Source organism: Anolis sagrei, chromosome 8 (assembly GCF_037176765.1).
Source record: "Anolis sagrei isolate rAnoSag1 chromosome 8, rAnoSag1.mat, whole genome shotgun sequence".
NCBI lineage: Eukaryota > Metazoa > Chordata > Lepidosauria > Squamata > Dactyloidae > Anolis > Anolis sagrei.
The window spans coordinates 22,844,020-22,871,788 of NC_090028.1; the positions used below are offsets into that span (position 1 = coordinate 22,844,020).

A 27,769-nucleotide genomic window follows, 5' to 3' on the forward strand; every position below is an offset into this window, starting at 1 on the left:
GAGTTCAATGGGGCATACGCCCATTTCCAGTTAGTGTACATAAGATCAGAGCCCACGTTTGTGAATCTAAATGCATTTTATTAAGGAGTAAGCTCCGCTGGGCACAGATAACCTTCCAAGCCGTGGAACGGAGTCTATGTTTAAATTTAATGCATTGTGCAATTCATTACGAAGCTCTCCAAAAACCATGTGTATTTTGTTCTGTGTCTGGCAACACTTTCAGATGTGCACAAACTGCAATCTGGGCACATCCTGGGATCACTCTCCAAGCTGCGCAAAGAGACTTCCTTCATTTCGCATCAACAGTCCCGTCCAGATGACTCCATAATGAACTGCTAGTCATCTTTCTTTAACAAGCATCTGACCACCTACACAATGAACAAATAGTAACACTTGCTGAATAATGTTATGCTGTGTAGCAATGCTTTTCAAAAACTATTGAAAAAGAAGGAAAAAGCTGTAACCGAACCTGCTTAAGATTGCCAGGCCAGTGTGTAAAAATTACTTTCTAGAAGGGAATGCAATTTTCTTTTCGTAATCAATCCATGGGCTTCCATGAACTGTTTATCAATGCAGTACTCCAGAATCCTACTCACTGATAGCAAACTCACCTCATACGATCTGTATGTAGTTCATGGCATCAGAAGGCTTTGGAGGCTCCCAAAATGGGGATGTGCAAGTGTTTCCAAGAGAAATCAGTAACAAACCTAGATACTGATGTGTCTCCTAAAATACTTTGGACAAGGTATAAAGAGGATGTGTTATCTGCCTGCTTTATGACTATGGCTCTTTCTTGTGCTTTGGATTCTGGACATCAATACAGCTCTTCCAATGTACTAAAATCCAAATGAGAGACTCCCCCCTGGGCACACAGAAAACCGGGTGACTTGGAAGGCGCTGAACAGACTGCACTCTGGCACCACGAGATGCAGAGCCAGCCTTAAGAAATGGGGCTACAAAGTGGAATCCACGACATGCAAGTGCGGAGAAGAGCAAACCACTGACCACCTGCTGCAATGCAACCTGAGCCCTGCTACATGCACAATGGAGGGCCTCCTTGCGGTAACACCAGAGGCACTCCAAGTGGCCAGATACTGGACAAAGGACATTTAATCAGGGACTGCCTCATTCCTTTTCTCCATCAGTGGTCACCTCGATCCACCCAGGAAAATCTCCTATACATACCGGGTCCTAGGGAGATACACCTGGAAGCTACAAGGCGTAGAGCTTTTTCGACCTATGCTCCAATTCCGTGGAACTCATTGCCTCCATACATTAGAGCAATGTCGGAGTTGCGATCTTTTGTAAAGGCACTCAAGACTTGGCTGTTTGGTTGTGCATTTAAGTAATCAGATCTAATTTGCCAAATAGTCACTGTTGAATGTTTTTATGTTGAATGTTTTTATATTGTGTAAATACTATTTTAGATTGTAAGTCGCTCGGAGCACCTTGGTGGAAAGCGACTACTTAAGAAATAAAGTGAAGTGAAGTGAAGTAATCAACTACCAAGCTTGCAAACTTTGTGTTTTGTCCGTTTGTGTGTTTTGTTAAAAATGTAATACAAATGCCTGGTTGCTCCTGACACGATAAATATATAAAATAGAATGTACCAGAACACTTACAAACTTGTGCAAGGATTTCAGTATAATCCCAACAGATAAGGAAGACTTTTCATTGTTGAAACAAGGTGGGCAAGGAAGTGTTTAAGACCTCCTTGACCTCACGGGGTAAAACAGAATACAGTCACTGCACTTTGGGTTGCAGACCCAAAATTAATAAAAACATCAGCCCTGGCCTTGTCTTACTCAGCTGACGAGGATGCCTGCCCTGTTTGGCATAAACCTGCCCATGCAAAGCAGGTGAAAATAGCATTCAATGACTGAGGAGCAGAACAGACAACTCTGCATTTATATGCTTGTCTGAAATGTCCTACCTCATGTACACAAGAAGAGTTGTTGAAGGCTACAGACAATGTAGTTGCTGTTGCCCGTTTTTGGTCAAAAGATATTTAGCCGCTTGTGCTCCTTCTGTTTTTATCAGTTTTATACAAATTTATACAATGCTTTTATTATGAAATAAATAAATAATTTGCAAAGTAGCTTTAACAAGGTAAGGAAAATCACTCGCTACCTGCCTTCACCCTCCCCCTTTTTTCATTACTTCTGAATCTTGCAGAGACATGTTCTGAAACACAGACTACACAGGGTCTCCTTTTATGTACGATCTGCGGGATCAGGGAAATTCATACAGCTGCATCAACTTTCTCTGCTGGAAACACAATCTGAGATTTAACTGACAGCGAACAGCACCACATACAAACAAAACGTCATACAGGTATGGCTGCAACCCAGATATTTTAATGTACATTTTTCAAAATAAAATTAAGCTTCAAGTTTAAATATATTGTCATGTATGTTTTTCAAATTGTAAACATGATGAAGATTTCCGCAATCAGTTCTTTCCTCTTGAGTTTCCGAACTGCCGGTTTCACTTGTGAAATCATAAAAGCTCAGCTACTGTAAAGCTGCAGGCACTTCATTCTCCACATCTGCCATCTGGAGAGCACTTGAGATGGAGCCAAAGTACACAAGCGCACACACTCACAAAGGTGTTTCAGCGCTCCAGCAAAGAAATAACTCGGCGGTGGCATTTTGCACTAAAGTGGATGGCCTGATCAAAGAATGCAGCACAAAAACAGAAAGGGGAAGGGGGAGGGGGCGTAAAACAAACACCTTATTGAGAAGTGCTGAGGATGTGGCTTTGTTTGTACATTCAGACAAAAAGCTTTCCCTCGCCTGTCCCTTTCATCTAGTGACTCTGGTATTGATCTCCTTCTCCCTGTAATGCGTCGGAGCGCGCAGGTGTTGGACGCCTCTTTTGAAGATGAAGATTAAACAAGACTATCGATTCACTGAGCAAGGCCAGGTATGGCACGTGCGGTTCACTGCTGGCTGGCCATTTCCACAAAGGAGAATCTGCCTAGCTGTTGTTTGTTGAGAATTACGATCTCTCTTGTTCTTGACAAGGAATGCCAAGGCAACAAGAGCGGCCACAAATAAGAATAGGATAAGTACGTGCACCCCAAGGAAACAGGTGTTATATCCTTAAAGCCTCCTCATTTGTTCAAAGTTTGCTATCCTGCTGGAACTGAGAGACCAAGGAGAGGACTTGTTCCGAGGCCTTGATGTGTTTCGATTCGATGTAAGCGGCAGAGTTTCTAGCTGTGTCCTCCAAAAAGTAGCGATAGTTGACCATCATGCCACAAGAGGCGGCGATGCCCCGGGGGCTCATGTCCGCCATCCAGTTCAGACGCCACAACACAGCGCCGTTCTGAAGGTGGAAGTTTGCTACGCGGTTCAGCGCATAGCCACGGTGCTTCTCCCCATACAAATACCAGGCGCACAGCCTCAGGAGTGGAGCCTGTAATGCCCGGACCAGTCTTTCAGACCTCACCCACTCATTGTTCATCAACAGACGTTTTAGGGTTTCAGCCATGGGGTCCCCAGCAATCTCAGCGATTTCTCGACACTCGGAGTCCGTGAAAGGGTTGCTTCGGACGCTTTCCTTAGACTGTGGGGAAAGGAGGCTGACGAGCCACTTGGTGAAGCCCGGGATGGGAGACAGAGTAGAAAAGACTTTGATCTGGGGAAACTCCATCTGCATTTTTCCATTAAAAAAAAAAGAGAAAAAGATCACACTTTCTCATTATGTGTTCAGCTAGATAAATGACTACAATCAAAAGAACTGGTGCAAAAAGGTGACGGAAATTCATCAGAACATATTTTGTGAAATCCAGAAAGGACAAAGGCATTTGAAACTGATTACCTTCACTAGTGAAAAGGACAATACATACCATGGTATGAATGTTATATCCCTTTCATAACCACATCTCAAAGCATATCTGAAAGACATGCCTACCTAGGTAGGAAAACATTTAGGCTTAGGCTCCCTTGTTTCTCATTTTTGCCTAATGGAATAAATATCCCCTGCCCAACATATTCAGTTTTTGAGATTCGGAGGCTAAGGTAGTAAATTAAACTCCCGGCAGGGTAGTTTCCGAACCGTAAAACCATAATCGAATGTTCTCTCAGATAACAGACACAACTCCAAGGCTTTGGGGAGAGGAAATTACCGTTGGAAAAATGGAGGTAAGTGATACAAGGATAACAGGAGAACCAAACAACAAAATCTCTTATTACAGCAAGTATTTTGGTACTAAGGGGCAGAAAGGCCATGCCATTTGGCCTCAAAAGGCAAGCTTCGTGTTGTGGAAGGAAGCCTGACTCCTCCCACACATGTGGCTTGCAGAACTTTTATAAAAAGTGCTCGTTCTATTGACCAAGCCAAAACAGCGAGCCAAACTTGGAATATTGTATGAAAGCCAAACCTGTTGACGGAGGACATCAAGGAGGAGAGCGAGGAGAGATGTGGGGACAGAATAAAAAAGCAATCATGTGCTCCTTTTTATTTTAGGAACTGACAAGACAAATTGGCCAAACGACCCAGTTTTTGTAGTACCTCATACCTGATGAATGGCTGAGTTTAGAAGCTTATCTTATGTGGCCAGTTCCTGAAGAAAATAATAAATAGGGGCAGTAAAGCATGGCCATTTATGCTCCTGCTAAATTGATGGGCTACTTTCCAGGGCGGCTGGTAGAGATCCGTTAATGTTTATTTCCTTGTCAGAAGCTCACACACCATTAAGAAGCAGATGCTGGTTTTATTTTGTGGCTGCTTCTGCAGAAGGCCGCAGATTCCTTTCTATTATCGGTGATGCATCTGAAAACAGTGCTGCATTATGTTACCCAAGGCAAAGGAATAGAAGGGGGGGGGGGCAGAGAGAAAAGAATGCCACCTCCATTTTTCACTCACCAAGAAAAACAACAGACACAAAACAAGCCTAGGCTGCAAAGTTTTCCTGAGTTGTTGCAGATGAAGACAGCAAACCCACAACGGCTCTGTCAGTGAAAAACTCTTCCCCAAAATAAAGCTTCCTTGCTACTCCCATCCTGCGCCTCACAAAGATCAGTCTGCAGTATTTTATGGAGTTGTTGAGGATTAAAATTTATTGTGTTGTACGAGCTCCGTTTGTCAGAGGCTGCAAAGTTTTTAGCTCATTTCTGCTGATGTCTGGGAAAGGAAGGAGAATCAGGATTTGTGGTCTGCTTGTCACACACACAAGGGCCTCCCAAAATGACAACATGCTCCCAGTGCAGGGCATTGTGATTTAACAGCATGGCTTGTTAAGAGGTGGTGCTTTGCAGCTGGTTTTATGAAGAGTGACAGCCAAGATATGGTTTCTGAGGCTACGGTGGCATTTACATGCGGAAATGCCACATTGAGTTAAGCAAAGGCAAATGCAGACAAGAGAAATAAGCAGGGTTTTTTTCTCTCCTTGAAGGATTGCCAAGGCCTTTAAATTGCAATGACTAGGAAATCTTAGACATTTTGCACTAATTTGGGGGATACACACATGGTTCCATCAAAAATGATGAAATATTTCATACAATCTCTATTGTAGAGCTAATTCTATGCTCTATATTAACAACATTTGACATCTGTGTGAATAGGATGATATTTTCTTGTTGGGTGCAATCTTTCCTCCAGTCTCCCCAAATTGACTTAGCACAGGTACTGGGAGTACATCTACATTGTAGAATGAATGCAGTTTGACATCACTTTCTCTGCTGCGGCTCAATGCTATGGATTCGTGTGAGTTGTAGTTTAGAGAGGCACCAACACTCTTTGGCAGAGAAAGCTAAAAATGTCACAAATATACAACTCTCATGATTCTATAGCAGGCCTGGGCCAACTTGGGCCCTCCCTCCAGGTGTTTTGGACTCCAACTCTCATCATTCCTAACAGCCTCAGGCCCTTTCCTCCCCCCCCCCCCCCCTTAGCCACTTAAGCGGAAAAGGAGAAGAAAAGGAAGGGGTCTGAGGCTGTGAGGAATGGTGGGAGTTGAAGTCCAAAACACCTGGAGCACTTTAATTACCCGTTGGGCTTCTTTTTACTTTTCATTTAAAACCCTCCTACTAGATACATCCTCTTTTCATGTCCAGCATTTATTTTTAAAGTTTAACTATTACATCTGGCCCGGCCATATGTTTTCAAATCTTTTGTGTGATATTGTCAATGTGTGAGTTATATTAATTGTATTGTTTATTTTGCTTATTCCGTGTTGTTTTTATTGATGTGTTGTTAGGCTTGGTCTCATGTAAGTCACTCCGAGTCCCTTGGGGAGATGGTGGCGGGGTATAAATAAAGAATTATTATTATTATTATTATTATTATTATTATTATTATTATTATTACCTGGAGGGAGGGAGGAGTGAAATTGCATTCATTCTACAGTGCAGATGTTCCCAAAAGGAACATATCTGAGGCTGCGCAGTGTTAAAACTTTTGAGTTATGTTTCTGCTGTCAAAGACAGGCCTTGCTGTAGGGATCCAATCATGTTTCTGAATAAGCAAAGAGAATAGGGCTTGTCAGATGCAGACACAAGTTCCCGAAGAAGCAAAGGCAGCTGGGAAAGGCCAAGGTGCAAGACTTGTCCTTAATTCAGTTCTTATTAAGTGGGTTAATTGAGGTTAATTGTAGTACCTTGCCTTGAGCCAGAAGAAGAGGTGGGCAGTAAGAAGTATTATTATTAATTTGGCAGTAGAAAGAAAGCGTGGTTGCAGTCTGGTGTCTGTTTGGCAGTGAAGCTTGGCCAGAACAACCCTCCAAATCGACTTTTTTCACTGGCAAGCCTACCTCTGTGCTGCCAATATCCCCCCCCCCCCCCTTTCAAACAACTGGCATTCAAGGCAACGTCCAGTGAGATTTCATGGCCAAGCAGGGAGTCGAACTCTGGTTCTCCAGCGTCATAATTCAACACTCAAACCCCTGCACCACCTAACTACTCTCTATGTGAAAGGCTTGAAGCACGCCTGTTTTACCTTCTGACATATCCATAATTTAACATATTCTTTTTCTTAGGAAATTAAAAGTTACAGAAGCTTGAAATGAAGTGATTTGGAATTAATCAAATAGATGGGGGGGGGGGGGGACAAAGCAACTAACGATATATCTTATTTCCCTACATTGTTTATTCCCCAAAGGGTATTTGAGATTCAGCCATGAGAAATGTATTACAACGCATTAATATCCATAGGAACGAACCACCGCAAATGGAGCAGTACCAAGTAATTTAGTTTGGGAGTTAAATGAGCAGGCTGCGCTTTTAATAAAGGCACATTCTTAAGTGTCTGATCGAAACTAAATCTAAGGCACACCTTGCTCACAAAATGGATTTCTAATCGGACTGGTGCTGAAGGGAAAAACCCACAAAGCATACAATTGAGGTGGTTTTTGAGAGGGAACTGGATTCACACAATAGCTGATGTGGTGGAGAGGTCGCAGGGGACCTTCGCAACCAAAATGAATGCGATATAAGTGATTTCACAACAGGACTCCTGGGTAGGAAATGATTGTGCCCCAGAACACAATAATTCAGGATATGCTACTGAATACAGTGCCATGCAGAAGGGCTTTTGAAATGTCGCATATGTAAGATGAAGGGAAAGTCACCTTGTGGCTGTTTCTCTGTGTAAGTTAGAATCATAGAATCATAGGGTTGGAAGAGACCTCGTGGGCCATCCAGCCCAACCCCCTGCCAAGAAGCAGGAATATTGCATTCAAAGCACCCCTGACAGATGGCCATCCAGCCTCTGTTTAAAAGCTTCCAAAGAAGGAGCCTTCACCACACTCCGGGGCAGAGAGTTCCACTGCTGAACGGCTCTCACAGTCAGGAAGTTCTTCCTCATGTTCAGATGGAATCTCCTTTCTTGTAGTTTGAAGTCATTGTTCCGTGTCCTAGTCTCCAGAGAAGCAGAAAACAAGCTTGCTCCTTCCTCCCTAAGACTTCCTCTTACGTATTTATACATGGCTATCATATCTCCTCTCAGCCTTCCCTTCTTCAGGCTAAACATGCCCAGCTCCTTAAGCCACTCCTCATAGGGCTTGTTCTCTAGACCCTTGATCATTTTAGTCACCCTCCTCTGGACACATTCCAGCTTGTCAATATCTCTCTTGAATTGTAGTGCCCAGAATTGGACACAATATTCCAGGTGTGGTCAAACCAAGGCGGAGTAAGGGGGTAGCATTACTTCCTTAGATCTAGACACTATGCTCCTATTGATGAAGGCCAAAATCCCATTGGCTTTTTTTGCCACCACATCACATTTTCGGCTCATGTTTAACTTGCTGTCCACGAGGACGCCAAGATCTTTTTCACACGTACTGCTCTCGAGCCAGGCGTTCCCCATTTTGTATCTTTGCATTTCGTTTTTCCTGCCAAAGTGGAGTATGTTGCATTTGTCACTGTTGAACTTCATTTTGTTAGTTTTGGCCCATCTCTCTAATCTGTCAAGATCGTTTTGAATCCTGCTCCTGTCCTCTGGACTATTGGCTGTCCCTCCCAATTTGGTGTTGTCTGCAAACTTGATGATCATGCCTTCTAGCCCTTCATCTAAGTCATTAATAAAGATGCTGAACAGGACCAGGACCAGAATGGAATCTTGCGGCACTCCACTTGTCACTTCTTTCCAGGATGAAGAGGAAGCATTGGTGAGCTCCCTCTGGGTTCGTCCATTTAACCAATGACTGATCCACCTCACCGTAGTTTTGCCTAGCCCACATTGGACTACTTTCCTTGCCAGAAGGTCATGGGGGACCTTGTCGAAGGCCTTACTGAAATCCAGGTACGCTACATCCACGGCATTCCCTGCATCTACCCAGCTTGTAACTCTATTAAAAAAAGAGCTGGTCCTAAGTAGTCTCTGAACAGGAGGATCTCAACAAAAGGTTTGGAAGTCACTCGCTTCTCTTCTTCTAAGAGCCCTCCTTTCTAAAAATGTTTGGTGGATTTCTTACCAAAGGCTTTCTAAAAGCTTCCTAAGAGGGTTTGGGGTATTCTTCTTTCCTTGCAAACGCATTCAACAGTAAAATCATATCCCACTAATAAGCTCTAGTTATGTTTTTGGTTTATCGCCTCATTTGCAGTCAACTAGCCCTTACTTGCAGGCCTACGAATTGTGCTTTCTCTCCATCAATTCCCTCCTTAGGAAATAAACGTGGCATTTTCTTACCACTTCACTTGAATGAAAGATAAAATCACCTAAGGATCTAATTGTGCAAGGCAATGTATTTGAGCAGGAAGAGGATGTTAAGTCCCCAGCTGACAAGCAGTGAACTGCTGGACAAAAGAAAATCAGTGCTGATGTGTTGAGAAATCAGTTCAACTGAAAGAAAGGGATATCCTTAGACTGGCACATCTCTGGTGAATGAATAGTACTGGAGCTTGAGCACAGGCCTTCTGCATGCTTTGAAAAGAAAGGCCCATATTTTTAAAAGGAAGCACAGACTTTACATACAAAAAGTCCCAAATCAAATTGTTGATCTCTCATTGAATTGGGAGGACTCCTCCTGACATAAGACAGTGTATAGGTGACACTGAATAAGACAGAACAATAACTTGGCTGGTAACGACAGCTTCCTAACAGTTGTATGTCAAGGATAGGAACACTAACGGCAATATAAAATTAGATTCAAGTACAAAGCCTGTGTTGTGCCTCATCTTAAACACTTTACATGAGTAAGAAGTGACATCCACGGTTAACCTTTCTCCATACCTGCAGTTCCGTAACAACCCGTTTGATAAGATGGGCCCCCAGCTCCACGCCCTGCAGGCCCTGTTGAGTCGAACTGATCGAATAGAAAATGGCTGTGGTAATTTTGTTCATATCCTCCACTTCTAGGGAAGGGGCCTCTTTCACGATGGCCTACAGGAGAATTAACAGGATTAGAACCAGCTTCACATTCTCCAACTACCTGTATCTACCATGGACCACCACCTTATGTGTTGAATGATTTATTCATCATACATGGCTAGCTTTTTGGCTCATCTGCAAGTGAGCTATAACCTTCCAGATACTACACATAATATTAAATGTATGTTGGTGTTTCCAAAATAGGTGATGATGCAGTACTGGAGGTCGCAAAAACAAAAGAGAACCATCAGAGTTTGGATGGACACTTTTTTGTGTGTGTCAGGAGCGACTTGAGAAACTGCAAGTAGGTTCTGGTGTGAGAGAATTGGCCGTCTGCAAGGATGTTGCCCAGGGGATGCCCGAATGTTTTGATGTTTTCCCACCCTTGTGGGAGGCTTCTCTCATGTCCCTGCATGGGGAGCTGGAGCTGACAGAGGGAGCTCATCAGCACTCTCCCCGGATTTGAACCTACGACCTGTCAGTCTTTAGTCATGCCAGCACAAGGGTTTAACCCACTGCGCCACGGGGGCTCCAGTTGGATACATGAAAGTTGGTAAGTTTGCCCAAGCCAGATCCCAAGAAGTTGGTCAGGTTATGGTTTTGACTATCAGTTTCAGGAGACAACTAACCCACAAACAAAATCCAGAATTACATCTGCAGCTACACATCAATTATACCTGGATGCTGCTGGAAATCTCATCCGTAAGTGCAACATGCAGCACAACCAATGGCTCTCCTGGTATGGCACAGTGAACAAAATAATAGCACCTTCTGTAAGACCCAACTCGCCGCTTCATGTCCATCCAGTTTCTCACAGGATGGACAGCTTCACTGCTGGAAGAAAAAAGGCAAAGGAGACTTACATTTAAACACAATGTTTGGTTGGTCTTTCATATTAAGGTTCCCTCTTTCCCATATCAAGAGAGCAGTGTAATTGTGAATCTGGACATGTACCATAGGTGACCCCGTAACTGCTTGAACCAAAGACATACATCTCAATAATGACTGGCACTTACTCACTAATCTTCTGAAGTATCTCACAAGGCGACTGCCAAGTAACTCGTTCCAAGTTGAGGAAACCCGTGGAAAACCATTCCAACAGCATATTCTTTAGCACGCCATTCATTTCCTAGAAAAAGAATAAGAGGGAAACTAGATCTCACCAGCAACAGAATAAACAAGCACTATTAAAACAAGGAGGGCCTTTGGCTAGCAATAAGTCCCACCATGTTCACTGGGCCTTAAAATCCCAGGGAAAGTGTGTACAAAATTTCACCTTGAGTCCTTTATGATAATCAACATAAATTATAAAGACAAATCTTCCACCTCTGCCCTATTTTTTCAGTTTAAGCATTTCTATACATTTTCCTAATCATTCAAAAACAGGCCACATTGGAAGCACACTTTTAAACTGCCTAGCATCTGTTCCAGCTATAGATTATATAGAGCCCATAACTCCTGGAAAATAAAGAGTCTGGTACCTAGAATACAAACAGGCAGGAGGCATGTGAGCTTTGGTGACAAGAAAGCTCCCTTAATGGAATGCCATCAATGAAGAGATCTTCACTCTGATCGCAACCTGACTCATTGCAGATAGCAGATACAATATAAATTCTACTTCCCTTTCCTTCAGCTGGAGTTAGCCTCGTGTTCACCTTCTCTGGCTAGCCCTGTTAGTAACATACACATAGGTATAAATTGTGTTATGGGTGCAGTGATTTTCTTTTTGGCACAATGCTCCTACTGAGTCGATGGCTGTGTAAGCAGGGATGCATATGTGGGACTAATATGTAGGTGGAAAAGCACTAAAACACAGAGAATAGTATGTGAATACCCATTCTGTGTCAGTATTCAATACTTCATAATATGATTCCCCCTGCAGATATTTACATTACGCTGACACAATATAGAATCTTGGCCTATATGTACACATACATACATATATATCTCACAAACCATTATGGTAGATGCACTGGGTAAATCATTTGATGTAATAGAACATCTCTAAGGCTAATTTAACCTCACATCATGGCCATAACATAATGGGGAGGGAAAGGCAAGAATGGTTCAATCACTACGCTAGTATTCCTCAAATGGTGCTCAGGGAGTCTTCTAGCCCTTTGCAGCCACCATCTTATAATGTGATCTGCTGGGCCATTTAAAGCCAATGTGGAATAAAGCAAAATTACAGCCCCCATTGCCACACAAAGGTGGCAGGAAAGGGAGGAAAAGGTCCCACTGATATCCCTGCTCTGCCCATGCGGATGAAAAGTTATCACATAATGTAAGAAGGACCTTGACAGGTATTTTTGTAATTGGTGCTATAAATCCCCCCCCCCCCCCCCCGACTCTTGCAAAGGATGTGAACTAAATTAAAAGTTTAATAACTCCATTTACAAGAAGTGAGACATCAATGAAAATGGTAGTAAGTGACAGCTGCCGCAAGTTATCATTCTTGCTGAAGTTAGATGCAGAACCATTGCTCTACAGGGAGACCGGCTGCTAAGAGTTTACTGTCAATGCAATTCAACTTCTCAGGGAAGGGCTTTTTTAAAAGCATCTCTCCTGCTTGTCTTAGTACTTGAATTTGATGCAATTTATGGCTAGAGTGTAACTGACCTTGGGAGCATTTTCTACTGCAGCCGGTTAGTGGCTTTCCAAAGTGTCCCCTGAAGTATAATTCTCTGGCACTGCCGGGCTGTATATCGCTCGTAGCTTAAAACAAACTCAACTGAGTATAATTATAGCAGCAAATGCAAAATACTGGAGATATACCAATGTCCTGGGGCCAGAAATGAACACAGAAGAGCTTACACTCCTTTATGATTTTACACTTTAAGATTTCCTTCCTCCTCACTAGCCAACAAAGATCAAATGCTTAACATTCACTGAAACCATATAAACATAGCTGGACTAAGTGTTTTTAAACTGATTAGCGTGAAAAAGATAAAAGGAAACCATTTCCATCTTCATCTGACAATGATCTCAGTTTAAAGAAAGAGGTATTAGCAGGGTTTTGTGTTGCAGAAAGCAACCATTCAACCAGGGGCGTTCAGAGGATGAGAACTCTATATAAGTAAACTTCCTCAGCACATCCTCCTCCACTCTCCTCTTTATTGGAAAAGGAGCAGCATATTATTAACATTTTCATGAACTGTGATCTCAGAACAATCTCAGCAAAGCACAGGCGCCTGCTATAATGCTCTTATACAAGAATGAAAACTGAAGGACTTAAAGGCATACATCAGAGAGAGTTCTCCCGGCCAAGGTAATTACTTCCAAAAGTCCCAAATGAAAGCTTTTAAATCATAAAACAACACGTTATCCTTTAATACACTGTGCTCCTAGATTAGTACATTGGCTCCAAGAATAATATACACCACAGACATCTCATTCTACAGTAATCCACCCATGGCATTAATTGCTTTAGCTCTTTCTCCCACAAAAGAGGAATTCTCATTGAAACAGAAATCAGGACTTTGGCTGGCTCTAAAAGCTTCGTTCACAGAATCATACAGGTTTTCACATTTTAATTTCTACTCTAGTTTACACGAAGAAGGATAGCACCACTTAATTTATATGTTAACCTGGCCAGGGTGGTCCACGCCTTAGTCACCTCCAGATTGGATTACTGTAATGCACTCTAGATGGGGCTGCCCTTGAAGACGGCTCGGAAATTTCAATTGGTCCAGCAGGGAGCAGCCAGGTTACTTTCTGGGGTGACTTACAGGGAGCGGTCAACCCCCCTGTTTAAGGGGCTCCATTGGCTGCTGTTCATTTTCTGATCCCAATTCAAGGTACAGGTTCTGACCTACAAAGCCCTGAACGGTTTGGGACCCGCCTACCTGCATGACCGCATTTCTGTGTACGAAACCACATGATCTCTCCATTCATCTGGGGAGGCCCTGCTCTCACTCCCACCTCCCTTGCAGGCATGATTGGTGGGGACGAGGAAGTGGGCCTTCTCCATGGTAGCCCCTGGACTCTGGAACTCACTCCCCAAGGATATCAGACAAGCCCCCACATTGGCAGTCTTTAGGAGGAGCCTGGAAACGTGGCTGTTCCAGTGTGGCTTCCTTGAATAAAGGAAACAATCCCCTGCAAATACTCTGAGAAGCACTTTAATTACCCGTTGGGTTGCTCTTTACTTTTGATTTAAAACCCTCCAAATAGAGACATCCTCTGTTCATGTCCAGCATTTATTTTTAAAGTTTTAACTATTACATTTGGCCCAGCCATAGGTTTTTAAATTCTTGTGTTTATTGTCTACTTGTGAGTTATATTAATTGTATTGTTTATTTTATTTATTGCTTGTCATTTTATTACTGCTTGTTGTTTTTGATGTGTTGTTGGGCTTGGCCTCATGTAAGCCGCTCCAAGTCCCTGGAGGAGATGGTGGCGGGGTATAAATAATTTTTTATTATTATTATTAACTTCTCCATTAATTGTGCAACCATTTCAGAACTAGGAAAGTTATAAAAAATCATGTTTGGTGCATTCCCTTCTCTATATCAAGAGCAACTGGAACCAAACAAGGTGCTCACAGACTTAAGTTATGATGGCACAAAAACCAATCCAATTTCTAAATTTGCTAACAACAAGATCTGTAATAAGCCTAGACATCTAATACAAACAGAAATGGTATTGTCGAAGGCTTTCATGGCTGGAATCACTAGGTTCTTGTGGATTTTTTCGGGCTATAGAGCCATGTTCTAGAGGCCTCTAGAACATGGCTCTATAGCCCGAAAAAATCCACAAGAACCTAGAAATGGTATTCTTGTCCTTGGCATCAAGAAAAGGCCGGACGGCCAGACAGACACCCAGACAGAAAATATAAGCTTCACTTAATAAGAAAGGCTGGGGGAGGGGAAGCCTTGAATTTCCCAAAGACTTAAAATTTCTTCCAACATTATCTTATGGCTGTGGCCAATTCGTATTCTTCACTGAGAATCATGTGATGCTAACAGTCTATTAAATACTTTTTCTAGCAACCCGGGTTCAGGACAAATTTAAGTAGCCTTTCCATTGAAAGATATGACTATTTCCTATCACAAAGCACAGGAAGACAGCATTAGACCAAAGCAAAGCTCTTCTATTATTATTATTATTATTATTATTATTATTATTATTATCATCATCTTTATTTATACCCCGCTACCATCTCCCCAAGGGACTCAGTGCGGCTTACATGAGGCCAAGCCCACAGTACGTCAGTAAACAAAGGCAATAACAAAAACAATCAATACAAAACAATTAATAAAAATCACATAAACAAAAATAAACAACAAACAGTAAGCAATTTAGGCTTGAGATGATGAGACAACAAGGGAAGAATAAAGCTAGGAAGTACAAGTCAATGATGGGCCAATTGGAACTCTTTGCTAAGAGGCATTCAATCTAACCAATGCTTGGCCAAAGAACAGGTCCTCTGTGTCCCAGAACCCTACCCTTCCAAGAAGTTTGCATACATTGCCCAAGAGATTCTCCAAACTATGCCAACAGAGGCCCAACTGAGAACTAATGATGGATTCAGGAGGAAAAAACAAAGTCTTATATTCCCAAGAAAAACTTAACAGATATCTGTGAATGCATACTATGTATCTTCTGGATGTGTGGAAAATTATATTAGTGTTTCTGATAATCAGAACTTCAAATTCTCAACTTTCTAAGTAATCTTCCTTATTAGATTATATAAACCAGTAACATCTTGCCTTGACAAGTTATCACTTACTTAATTGACTTCCATTCTGTCTCATAATGACTCTTCAGAGGCTTGCCACTGCCCTCCATTTAAGCTGAGAGAGTGTGACTTGCCCAAGTCTATTAAGTGGGTTTCCATGGCTAGAAGAGATTTCAATCCTGATTTAACAGAGCCTTAACATTCAAACTACTATACCACACTTGTTCTTTTATTTAAATACTAGCCATCCCTGCCACGCGTTGCCGTGTGGTCTGGTGATCTGGAAAATAAAGTAATGGTTTCCAATATATGTAATTCCTTTATGCTTATGGGTAAACAGTATTTCTTGTTGTTTCTATGTCAGTGTTGATGTGGAGATTGTCTGGTTTGCCTACTCTGAAACATGCATCATATAATTGTCCTTCTTGGGGTCCCGTTCAAATCTATCATATTATATCTCTCTGTGTGTGAATCATATGTATCTATCTGTATCTATGGCTGGATGGCTCTTTGTCAGGAGGGCTTTGATTACATTTTCTTGCCCTGGTGAAGGGAGTTGGACTGGATGGCCTTAAGTATTTTCTGTTGGTCATGGGGGTTCTGTGTGGGAAGTTTGGCCCAAACTATAAATCCCAGTAACTATAACTCCTAAATGTCAAAGTCTATTTCCCCCAAACTCCATCTGTGTTCATATTTGGGCATATGGAATATTCATGCCAAGTTTGGTTCAGATCCATCATTGTTTTGAGTTCACAGTGCTCTCTGGATGGAGGTGAACTACAACTCCCAAACTCAAGGCCCACCAAACCCTTCTAGTGTTTTCTGTTGGTGATGGGAGTTCTGTGTCCCAAGATTGGTTTAATTCCATCATTGGTAGAGTTCAGAATGCTCTTTGATTGTAGGTGTACTATAAATCTCAGTAACTACAACTCCCAAATGACAAAATCATTTTTTTTGAGTGAAGGACATACATTGGGTTGTTAGGTGTCTTGTGTCCAAAATTGGTATCAACTGGTCCAGTGGTTTTTGAGTTATGTTAATCCCACAAAAGAACATTACATTTTTATTTATATAGATAAAACCAGGATTTCTACATGGCTTGAATAAATCATAAAACCCAGTGGCTGCTTCCTGGCATTAAGCCTATTTTTAAGTACTATCTTTGTGCCTGTCTACAGAGTTTGCTGCTGTTTTGACCAGAGAAGACTTTACAGCTTCATAGATGATAAGACTTTAAAAGGAGCCCTGGGACACATCATGTCTTGGAAGAAAAGTTTAAAAAATGTCTGCGGCACTTAAAAATAGATTGTCCTCCATGCAACCAAAGCACATTAATCTACTCCCAGGGAAATTCTTTTTACTATAACATCTACAGCTGAACTTTTGAGGGCAGGCATGCCTGAATAGAAGCGCTGCTCCTAGGTCAGAAGGATCTATCATCTCCCACAAATACAGCAGGAAGACATTTACTGTTTCTTAGCAACTAGTTACAATGGAGCCTAGACATTTTCTTTGGGCCATTGCTCTTGATCCTGGAGACTGTTTAACCTTGGAATGCTAACCTTGAATCTGTCCATATTTTGAGGGATGTGTTTCCTCTGAAAATGTAAAACTTGCTATTCACTCTTTGCATAATGCAGCATTCGGTTTTTCAGTAGAGATGCTCAGAGCTATAGGAATAGGTTAGCTCAATTGCTACAGAGGATGATTTGGCCCTCATGAATAGAGCTTGAATGACCTCGGCCTCAGTCAAGCTGGTGAGGCCAGCAAAATGAAGGCCACAAATCATGTCTGCAAACATACAGTTCAGTCATAGCCCAACAGCCCTTGCACCTTGATGGGGAAACAATCTTATTTATGACTGCAATATGCTCAGTGATGCATTCTTTCGAAGTAGCACCATTAGAGAAAATGGTAAATAAATGCAGCAAGGTAGTAGAAGCTACTGCAATTCACAGCCTCATATGAAGAGTTTCCGTACCAGTGTATTAGGCTCAGAACCAAACAGTGAAATTGGCAGAATGGGATGAAGCAACAGTCCTAGCTCTTTTACACTCATTTACTATCCTATCCTGACCTTAGGGAAAAAACAGTGCACTTGTGTGTACATGAAGCATAGCAGGATATCTCAAGATTCACATGAGATTCAAAAGCAAGACCTTCAAAGGGATAAACGTGTTCTTCTGGCAGCTCAGTAAAGCCATGGGATGTTTTAACCCTTAAACACAGCGGTGGACAGACTTTTTCATCTTGATGGCCACATTGCATATTTCTTGGAGGCTAAGAGAGGTGAGTAATGCCTCTGCAATTGCCAAACCTCTGATCAGTAAGATGGCAGATAAAAAGTCTCCAATGTCACATATGACTTAGATCAGGCATCCTCAAACTGTGGCCCTCCAGCTGTTTGGGCCTCCAACTCCCAGAATTCCTGGCCATTGAACAAGCTGGCAAGGGCTTCTGGGAGTTGGAGGCCCAAACAGCTGGAGGGCTGAAGTTTGAGGATGCCTGACTTAGATGAAGGGTTAGAAGGCATGATTATCAAGTTTGCAGATGACACCAAATTGGGAGAGATAGTCAATACTCCAGAGGACAGGAGCAGAATTTAAAACGATCTTGACAGATTAGAGAGATGGGCCAAAAACTAACAAAATAAAGTTCAACAGTGACAAATGCAAGATATTCCACTTAGGCAGGAAAAACGAAATGCAAAGATAAAGAATGGGGGACGCCTGGCTCGAGAACAGTATGTGTGAAAAAGATCTTGGAGTCCTCGTGGACAACAAGATAAACATGAGCCAACAATGTGATGTGGTGGCAAAAAAAAGCCAATGGGATTTTAGCCTGCATCAGTAGGAGCATAGTGTCTAGATCTAGGGAAGTAATGCTACCCCTCTATTCCGCCTTGGTTAGACCACACCTGGAATATTGTATCCAATTCTGGGCACCACAATTCAAGAGAGATGTTGACAAGCTGGAATGTGTCCAGAGGAGGCCAACTAAAATGATCAAGGGTCTGAAGAACATGCCCTATGAGGAGTGGCTTAAAGAGCTGGACATGTTCAGCCTGAAGAAGAGAAGGCTGAGAGGAGATATGATAGCCATGTATAAATATGTGAGAGGAAGTCACAGAGAGGAGGGAGCAAGCTTGTTTTCTGCTGCCCTGGCACTGTAGACTCATATAATCCAGTTCAAAGCAGATAATCTGGATTCAGAAACTTGATTAATAATAATAATAATAATAATAATAATAATATAGTTTCTCAATCCAGATCCTCTGCTCTGAATTGGGTTATATGGCACTGTAGACTCATATAAAGACTCACCAAAGCAGATAATCTGGATTCTGAAACTAGATTATATGGCCGAGTAGATCAAACCAAGACAAGCCCAGGAAAAGTATTCTATTTTCTGTATTTGTAAATTGACATAAAGGGATGGACAGAGAACCCAAAGCGCCCAAGGATTTCCATATATTTGACCTTACCAATACACTGTGTAATAACAGTATCTTGGTAAAGACCCATATATTCATAGTAGTGGTATAGTCTCTGAAGGACATCAAGATCATGTGCTGCTCTGACACTACTGAAAACAGATTCTTGGCAATAACCCATAACTTTTGACCTACTAAGGGTTTCTGCCAGTTGTTCAAAGGAATATCGCATGCTGCATGCCACTATTTGAGAAGCTGCTCTCCTCTTACTACAGGAGCTGTTTTGCCCTCACTTTTTCCAACTTGCACCCCTGCAACTAACCACAAATGTTGGGAGAAATAAGAATCAGAGACTAAAGGTTTGTCCTCTGAATTATATCATCTACATTTCCAGTTCAACAAACCTGTCAACTAAATGCCAATCCCCAAACCATGTTTTACACATGAAGTTGGAAACTTTTCTTAAGAGCACTTGTGTAAGTGTAAAACCAAGGAAGTAACCATTTCCCTTGGCATGGCAATATATATATCACACTACTAACAGAAGAATAGAAGGGCACAAGCTAGGAAAGTATATTGATTTAAATCCAAATAGCTTCCACTGGGGAGATGAGATTTCACACTGGAAAAGTGTTGGCCTCCAAGAACAAAGGGTATTACAAACCTACTCTTGCATCTCTTTAGCACTGGAATTTGGCATTAGCTCCATATAATGAACTAGAAGTGTGTTAAACTCGCGCAGAAGGAAGCAATTTTTTACATAAAGCATCAAGGATTGGACTTAATACCAAAAAACCACTGAAGTTGTAGTCTTGCTGTGTGTCTATGGGTCATCTCTTGACTTATGACAACTTTTGAGCTTAATCCATTTACACTTTGGAATTAATGCAGTTAGATATTACTTTAACTGTTTAGTGAGGCACTAGCACTTTTTGGCAGAGAAATCATGAAGCTAAACAATAGCGTCAATGACTTATGGTTCATCAAGCTAAAGCTAAATCATATAAAGTCTATTAGGGTGAAACTAAATCAGATCTCTTAAAGCTCAAAGGTCCATCAGGCTGAAACTGAATCATATCTGCAAATAACACTAAAATCCACTAAGGGCCCTTCCACACAGCCATACAACCGAAAGTATCAAGGCAGATAATCCACAATATCTGCTTTAAATTGGATTTTCTGAGTCCACACTGCCATATAATCCAGTTCACTGTGTATATTATTTAGCTGTGTACAAGGAGCCTAAACTGAAAATTCAAGGACTCAACAGTCCCTCCAGGCCAAAACTCAATCACAGGCCCAGGAACTTTGAAACCTATTGGGAAGAAGCTTCAATGGCTCGACAGTCCATCAGGTTTGAAACTAAACCATAGCTTCAAGAACTAAGACATACGTCCAATGGATTATAAAGTCCATGAGACCATATCATAGCCTCAAAAGATTATAAAGTCTACCAGGCTGAAAAGAAATAACAGCTGTAGGGTCTCTTAAGGTTCATCAGGCAGAAAGTAAACCATAGTCCCAAGACCTAGAAGGCCTATTAGACTGAAACTAAGTCAAGGACTCTACAATCCATTGGGCAGAAGCTCCAAGGGCTCTAAAGTCCACCAGGTTGAAACTGAATCATAGCTTCAAGAACTAAGACATAGGCCCAAAGGCCTATCAGGCTGAAAGTACACCATGGGCCCAGGGTTTCAAGCAATGCATGGCATGAACACTTCAAGGTCTTCAAAGTCCATCAGGCAGAAATCCATTGGGCTTGTAACTAAACCATAGCTTCAAGAACTAAAAGGCATATACTCTAAAATTCCAGTTCAAAGCAGATAATGTGAGATTTTATACAGCTATGTGGAAAGGGCCTCAGTTCAAAGCACATCTTGTGGTATTCTCTGACTTGATATTCTGGGTTCTATGGCTGTGAGGATAGGGCCCTAAGATTCATTAGGCTAAGGCTAAACCAGGTATGGGCAAAGCCTCATACCTTTGAAGATGCCAAACTCCCTCAGGCCGAAGCAAAACCCAGGCCTAGGAACTCTAGAGATCAGGCATGGGCCAACTTGGACCAACCAGATGTTTGGGACTACAACTCACACCACTCCTAACAGCGTATAGGAGTGTTTCTCAAGCTGGAGGTCAGGAGCCCTGGGGGGTCATGAGGTGGTTTCAGAGGGGTCACAAAAGACCAGCAGAAAATATCTATTTCTGATGGTCTTAGGAACCCCTTTGGCAGAGAAGGTCGGAGATCTCTCAGCCTGTCCTTCTCCTCCTTTTTGGAAACAGATGATGAATCCTCCCACCAAAAGCCCTTCTCTGCTGTGATTGGCCAGCCTCTCTGCCAAGGGGAGGATTGTCTATGAAACTTCAAGTGAGGGAGGGGTGAGCAGGTGTGCTGGGCATATGACAACCTAGTGCGGGGTGAGGGAGAGTGTGGAGGGAAGCTCACGCGAGCGAGTCCCTTCAAGTCATGAGGGTTCTGTGTGGGAAATTTGGCCCAATTTGTTGGTGGAGTTCAGAATGCTCTTTGATTGCAGGTGAACAATCAACTACAACCCCCCAAGTGTCAAAGTCTATTTTCCCCAAACTCCACCAGTGTTCACATAGAGTATTTGTGCCAATATATTTGGTCCAGATTCATCATTGTTTGAGTCCACAGTGTTCTCTGGATGTAGATGAACTCACACCAAAACTCAAGGTCAATGCCACCAAACACATCCAGTATTTTCTGTTGGTCATGGGAGTTTTGTGTGACAAGTTTGGTTCAATTCCATTGTTGGAATCTATCTGTTGGATTGATCACCCCATATCACTTTTTAAATCCCATGCCTACTCTGTATACGCCCAGGGTTTTTAAATTTTAATCTACATCTGGCCCTGCCATAATGTTTTTAAATCTTTTGTGTATTATTGCTTATATGTTCAATTGTATTATTTATATTGTTTTATTTGCTTGCTTGTTTATTGATATATTGTTGTATTTGTATTTGACAGGCTTGTCCTCGTGTTAGTCGCCTCGAGTCCCTTTGGGGAGATGGTGGCGGGGTATAAATAAAGTTGTTGTTGTTGTTATTGTTATTATTATTATTATTATTGGTGGGATTCAGAATGCTCTTTGTTGGTGAACTACAAATCTCATTAACTACAACTCCCAAGTGACAAAATCAACTCCCCCCCCCCCCAACCCCACCAGAGTACATCTGTGAGTGTATCAGGTGTTTGTGCCCAGTTTGGTCCAGGGAATGAAAATACATTCTGCATATCAGATATTTACATTAAGACTAGCCATCCCCTGCCATGCGTTGCTGTGGCCCAGTCTAGTGATCTGGAAAATAAAGTAATTGGAAAGTGTTGGTTTCTAATATATGTAATTTCTTTATGTTTGTGGGTAAACAGTATTTCTTGCTGTTTCTTTGTCGGTGTTGATGTGGAGAGTGTCTGGTTTGCCTACTCTGGAACATGCAACATATCATTGTTCTTCCAAATCTATGATACTTTGTGTGTGTGTGAATCATATTTATCTATATCTCTGGCTGGATGGCTCTTTGTCAGGAGGGCTTTGATTATCGCCCTGGTGAAGGGAGTTGGGCTGGATGGCCTTAAGTATTTTCTGTTGATCATGGGGGTTCTGTGTGGGAAGTTCCCCCAATTCTGTCATTGGTGGGGTTCAGAATGCTCTTTGATTGTAGGTGAACTATAAATCCCAGCAACTTCAACTCCTAAATGTCAAGGTCTATTTCCCCCATACTCCATCTGTGTTCATATTTGGGTATATGGAATATTTGTGCCAAGTTTGGTCCAGATCCATCATTGTTTGAGTCCATGGTAGTCTCTGAATGTAGGTGAACTACAACTCCCAAACTCAATGTATACCAAACTCTTGTAGTGTTTTCTGTTGGTTATGGGAGTCCTGTATGCCCTGGTTGGTTCCATTCTATCATGCTTTTGATTGTACGTGAACTATAAATCTCAGCAACTACAACTCCCAAAAGACAAAATCAATTTTTTGAGTGAAGGACATACATTGGGTTGTTAGGTGTATGCTGCCCAAATTTGGTGTCAATTCATCCAGTGGTTTTTGAGTTATGTTAATCCCACAAACGAACATTACATTTTTATTTATATAGACTAACCACACGTTGCTGTGGCCCAGTCTGTATTTTGTGTGTGGATATATGTGTGTGTATATATTTGTGTATTTGTGTGTTTATATGTGTACATGTATATTGTGTATATGTGTGTGCTTCTCTATATGCATATTTGTGTGTATATATGGATGTATGTGGATATATGTATGTGTGCACGTGTATGTGCATGTGTATATGTATATATGCATGTATGTATATGTATACGTGTATATTTGTGTGTATTTGTGCATATGTATACGTGTTTGTGTATGAATGTGTGCAAGTGTATGTGTGTGTATTTATTTACGGCATTTATATGCCACCCTTCTCACCCCGAAGGAGACTCAGAGTGGCTTACAATATATATTTTCATACAATATATTATATTATTAGCAAAGTACAATATCAGTATATATTACTATATTGCACTCTACCATTATATTGTAATATTATTAGTAATATTACATGTAATGTAAATATATAATTATAATTATAATATTGAATTATTATTACTAGTATATTGTATTACATTATAATATTATAAATGTTATATGTATATACAATATACTATATTATATTATTAGTAAAGACAAGATGGAAGTGTCTTCTGCTCCCTTCTGTCTTTGCTCTGGCCAGAGCAGCTGTTGGTGCCAGAAGGGGGAGGGGCCTCTCAAGTATATGTATATATGGTGTATTTTGGGAGGTTTTAAGTATGTTCCGCTGGGGTTTTGTGTGTGTGCGTGTGTTTATGGGTGATGGACACTTGTTGGACTGTTAGGTGTATTGCATCCAAATTTCGTGTCAATTCGTCCAGTGGTTTTTGAGTTCTGTTAATCCCACAAACGAACATTACATTTTTATTTATGTAGATTCATAACCGTAGCAAAGTTACAGTTGTGATGTAGCAACGAAAATGATTTTATGGTTGGGAGTCACCATGAACTGTATTAGGAAGGTTGAAAAGCACTGGCCTATAGCTATAGATTCAGGCCTGGGCCAACTTGGACCCTCCAGGTGTTTTGGACTCCAACTCCCATCATCAGTCAGGCCCTCAATTGGTTCGACTCATTTCTCCGAAACCGGAGCCAATGCGTGGAGTATATGTATCAAGTCTCTGAAAGATCTCCCCTTCTATGTGGGGTACCCCAAGGTGCAATTCTCTCCCCTCTTCTCTTCAACATCATTGTTAGACCCCTTGCTAGTTTGGTTCGGAGTTTCGGCCTAGAGTGCTATCCTTCTGTGTTTGGAGCCTGGAGCAACGTCAATACCAGACAATTTCACCTTATGTCTGGAGGCTCTGTCGAACTGGCTACGTGATAGTAGACTGAAGGTGAACCCGGCGAAGACTGAGATTCTCTGGCACAGCTGCTCGATTGGTCTGACCCATTTGCTACCCAACTTCGATGGTGCTGCCCTATCTCCTTCACCTATCGTTAAGAGCTTGGGTGTCATTTTGGATTTGCAGCTGACAATGGAAGCTCAGGTCGCTGCTACCAGCAAACAGACCTCTTTCCATCTACGACAAGCGAGGCAATTGGCATCCTACCTATCTGATGAGGCTCTGGCAACAGTCATCCATGCCACGGTCACGTCTAGGCTGGACTATTGCAACGCCCTGTATGTTGGCCTTCCGATGTCTACGACCCGAAAGCTCCGTATTGTTCAGAATGGGACAGCCAGACTACACAAGAACGCCCATGAAATGCCATATAACACCAGTGTTGCGGCATTTGCATTGGCTTCCTACGGCCATACCACCCTGAACATGCCCGATCTCGGAAGCTAAGCAGGGTCGGGCCTGATTAGCGCTTGGATGGGAGACCGCCTGGGAATACCGGGTGCTGTAGGCATTGGCTTCCAACCGATTACCATGGTCTATATAAGATGCTAGTTCTGACCTTTAAAATTCTTTACGGCCAGGGTCCATCGTACCTTAGGGACCGCCTCTCCTTCTCCCATCATCGGAGGTCGCAACGACCATCCCAATGTAACTTACTCCATATACCGGGGCCTAGAGAAGTGCACTTGGAAAGGACGAGACGCAGGGCTTTTTCTATTTCTGCCGCCCTATATGAGAGCCATGTGTGAGTTAGGGCCCTTTACCCGAGCACTTAAGACCTGCCTTTTTACTGGAGCTTTTGATCTATGTTAATTTTATCAATATCTGTATGTATGTATTTTTATCCTTTACAATTTTAGCTTGTAAATCGCCTAGAGCATCTTGGATGGAGGGCAATTAATAAGTAATTAAATGATGATGATGATGATTCCCGACAGCCTGTATTAGGAAGCTTGAGAAGCACTGGCCTATAGCTATAGATTCAGGCCTGGGCCAACTTGGGCCCTCCAGGTGTTTTGGACTCCAACTCCCATCATTCCTGACAGCCTACCGGCTGTCAGGAATGATGGAGTTGGAGACCAAAACACCTGGAGGGCCCAAGTTGGCCCAGGCCTGAATCTATCCATACTAATATTCTTTCACTGCTCTATTTTTCAAACGCCTGCTCCCAGAGCCAGGTTTTGACTCTCTTTCTTAACACTGAGAGGGAGGGGGCTGTCCTGTTATCTCTAGGGAGTTGCACCACTGAGGGGCCACTACTGAGAAGGCCCTGTCTCTAGTCCCCACCAACCGTGCTTGCGAAGACAGTGGGACCGAGAGCAGGGCCTCCCCACATGATCTTAAACTCTGTGATGGTTCATAGGGGGCAACACATTCGGACAGGTAAGCTGGGCCAGAACTGTCTAGTAGAATAATATATAATAACAATATTTTAAATTGTATGCGAATGCATTTATGTGAAGCCGCTTTGGGAAGATGAAGTGGAATATAAATAAATATAATGTATAGTAGTAGTAGTATAATGTATAGTAGTAGTAGTAGTAGATGCCTGACCACCGTTTCCCAAAGCAGTTGCTCTACTCTGAACTTCAGAATGGAAAACGGAATGTTGGTGGACAGGAAAAGAGATTTAAAGAGGGGGTCAAAGCCAACCTTAAAATCTCTGGCGTAGACACTGAGAACTGGGAAGCCCTGGCCCTTGAGCGCTCCAGCTGGATGTCAGCTGTGACCAGCAGTGCTGCAGAATTCGAGGAGGCACGAGTGGAGGGTGAAAGGGAGAAACGTGCCAGGAGGAAGGCGCGTCAAGCCAACCCCGACCGAGACCGCCTTCCACCTGGAAACCAATGCCCTCACTGCGGAAGAAGATGCAGAGCAAGAAGAGGGCTCCACAGCCACATGCGGACCAACAAAGAAACCCATCATGGAAGACCATCTTACTCGTCCAACGAGGGATTGCCTAAGTAAGTAAGTAGTAGTAGTAGTAATAATAATTTATTTGTATGCTGATTTTTTGTCAAGCCGCTATGAGTCCCCTTTGGGGAGATAAAGAGGGATATAAATAATAATTATTTTATTATTTGTGTTGGAGTTCAGCCTGTGATTGTGCCTAATGATCAGGGCATTCTGGATGTTGGGAATGACAATGAGGTTCATGTACCTAATGATGATGTTTCTGTAGATGTGGAGAATGATAATGGCATTCCTGTTCAAAGTGTCTTTTCTGATTAGAATGTTCCTGAAAGGTTTGGGGATGATGGTATGGTCCCTGGAAGAGGGCCCAAGTTGGACCAGGCCTGAATCTATAGCTATAGGTCAGTGCTTCTCAACCTACCATTCCTGAGAGTCGGTAGGCTGTCAGGAGTGGTGGGAGTTGAAGTCCAAAACACCTGGAGGTTGGGCCGAAGCTGGCCCAGCCCTGGGAGAACCCCTGAGTGGGGCTGGCTCACCCGGAGGTGCGGGGCGGGGGCGTTGGCGGCGGCGAGGGCGGCGAGCAGGTCCCGGCGCAGCGTGAGCAGGAAGCGGAGCCCGCCCTCCCCGTGTCGGCCAAGAAGGAGGAAGAGGCCCTGGTAGCGCGGCGCGAGGAGGCGGCGGAGGCGGCCCTCGGCCTGGAGGAGCGCCCCGGGCCCGGCCTTCTCCGCCCCGGCCTGGAGCCGTGCCACCTCCGCGCAGGCCTCGGCCACACGCCCGTGCTCCACGCCGAAATCCCTGGCCAGGCGGCCCAGCAACTCGGCCCGCGCTTCCCCGGCCTGCAGGGCGCCGTAGCTGCGCATGAACTCCGTGCCCTGCCCCTCCACGGCGCGGCGAAAGGCCTCGTCCATCCCGGCTAGGCCGCAGTCGGAGGCCTCGGTTGCCACGGCGACGGAGCTAGGCCGCAGCCGGCCGGAAGAGCCTCGCGCAAAGAAGCGGAAGAGCTGCTGCTGCTGCGCTACCCTCGAGAGAGAGCCCAAGCCGCGCATGCTAAAGGCTCCCGTGTCTCTCTCTCTCTGTCTCTTTCTCTTCACTCTCTCCTTTGAAAGGGTAAAAAAAAAAAACCAAACAGAGAAGCTCATTGGTCCACGTTAACCGGCAATGTCAAACCCTGCCCAATAGGAACAGAGTGGGCGGGACCCTACTCGTCCTCCATCTTGAGTGTGGCGGAAAAAACACAAGCTCATTGGTCACTTAACCGACAATATCAAGCCCTGCCCAATGGGAATAGAGAAGGAGCAGGGTCCTGCTAGTTCTCCGTTTTGGGTGTGGCGGAAACTCTTGGCGCTCTCGTCCAAGCATCTCCCAACAAGCTGAGAGTGGCTGAAAGGACTTGGTTAATATGATCCTGGTTCGGCCAGTTAGCCCCGCCCACAGCCCCGCCCACTTCTCACAACTGTACTGGGAGTCTTAAA

General features: G+C 43.1%; 1 protein-coding gene and 1 pseudogene across 1 annotated transcript; one reads left to right on the top strand and one right to left on the bottom strand.

Annotated features, from left to right (window-relative positions):
• Window positions 1–2,335: 2,335 nt before the first annotated feature.
• On the bottom strand, window positions 2,336–27,397 carry MLYCD (malonyl-CoA decarboxylase). Its single transcript, XM_060788029.2, has 5 exons — window positions 26,834–27,397; window positions 10,830–10,942; window positions 10,491–10,647; window positions 9,676–9,825; window positions 2,336–3,657 (listed from the first exon to the last, which is right to left on the bottom strand). The coding sequence occupies exons 1-5, from the start codon at window positions 27,341–27,343 to the stop codon at window positions 3,124–3,126; spliced, it is 1,464 nt and encodes a 487-aa protein (XP_060644012.2). The 5' UTR covers window positions 27,344–27,397; the 3' UTR covers window positions 2,336–3,123.
• On the top strand, window positions 24,789–24,897 carry LOC137097583 (5S ribosomal RNA; annotated as a pseudogene).
• Window positions 27,398–27,769: the final 372 nt, after the last annotated feature.

Coding starts and splice junctions, on each gene's coding strand:
- MLYCD (XM_060788029.2), bottom strand. CDS start 27,343: ATGCGCGGCTTGGGCTCTCTCTCGAGGGTAGCGCAGCAGCAGCAGCTC. Junction 10,943..26,833: donor CCCCCGCCCCGCACCTCCGG/GTGAGCCAGCCC, acceptor TTCTTTTTCTAG/GAAATGAATGGCGTGCTAAA. Junction 10,648..10,829: donor ATACTTCAGAAGATTAGTGA/GTAAGTGCCAGT, acceptor TTTTTCTTCCAG/CAGTGAAGCTGTCCATCCTG.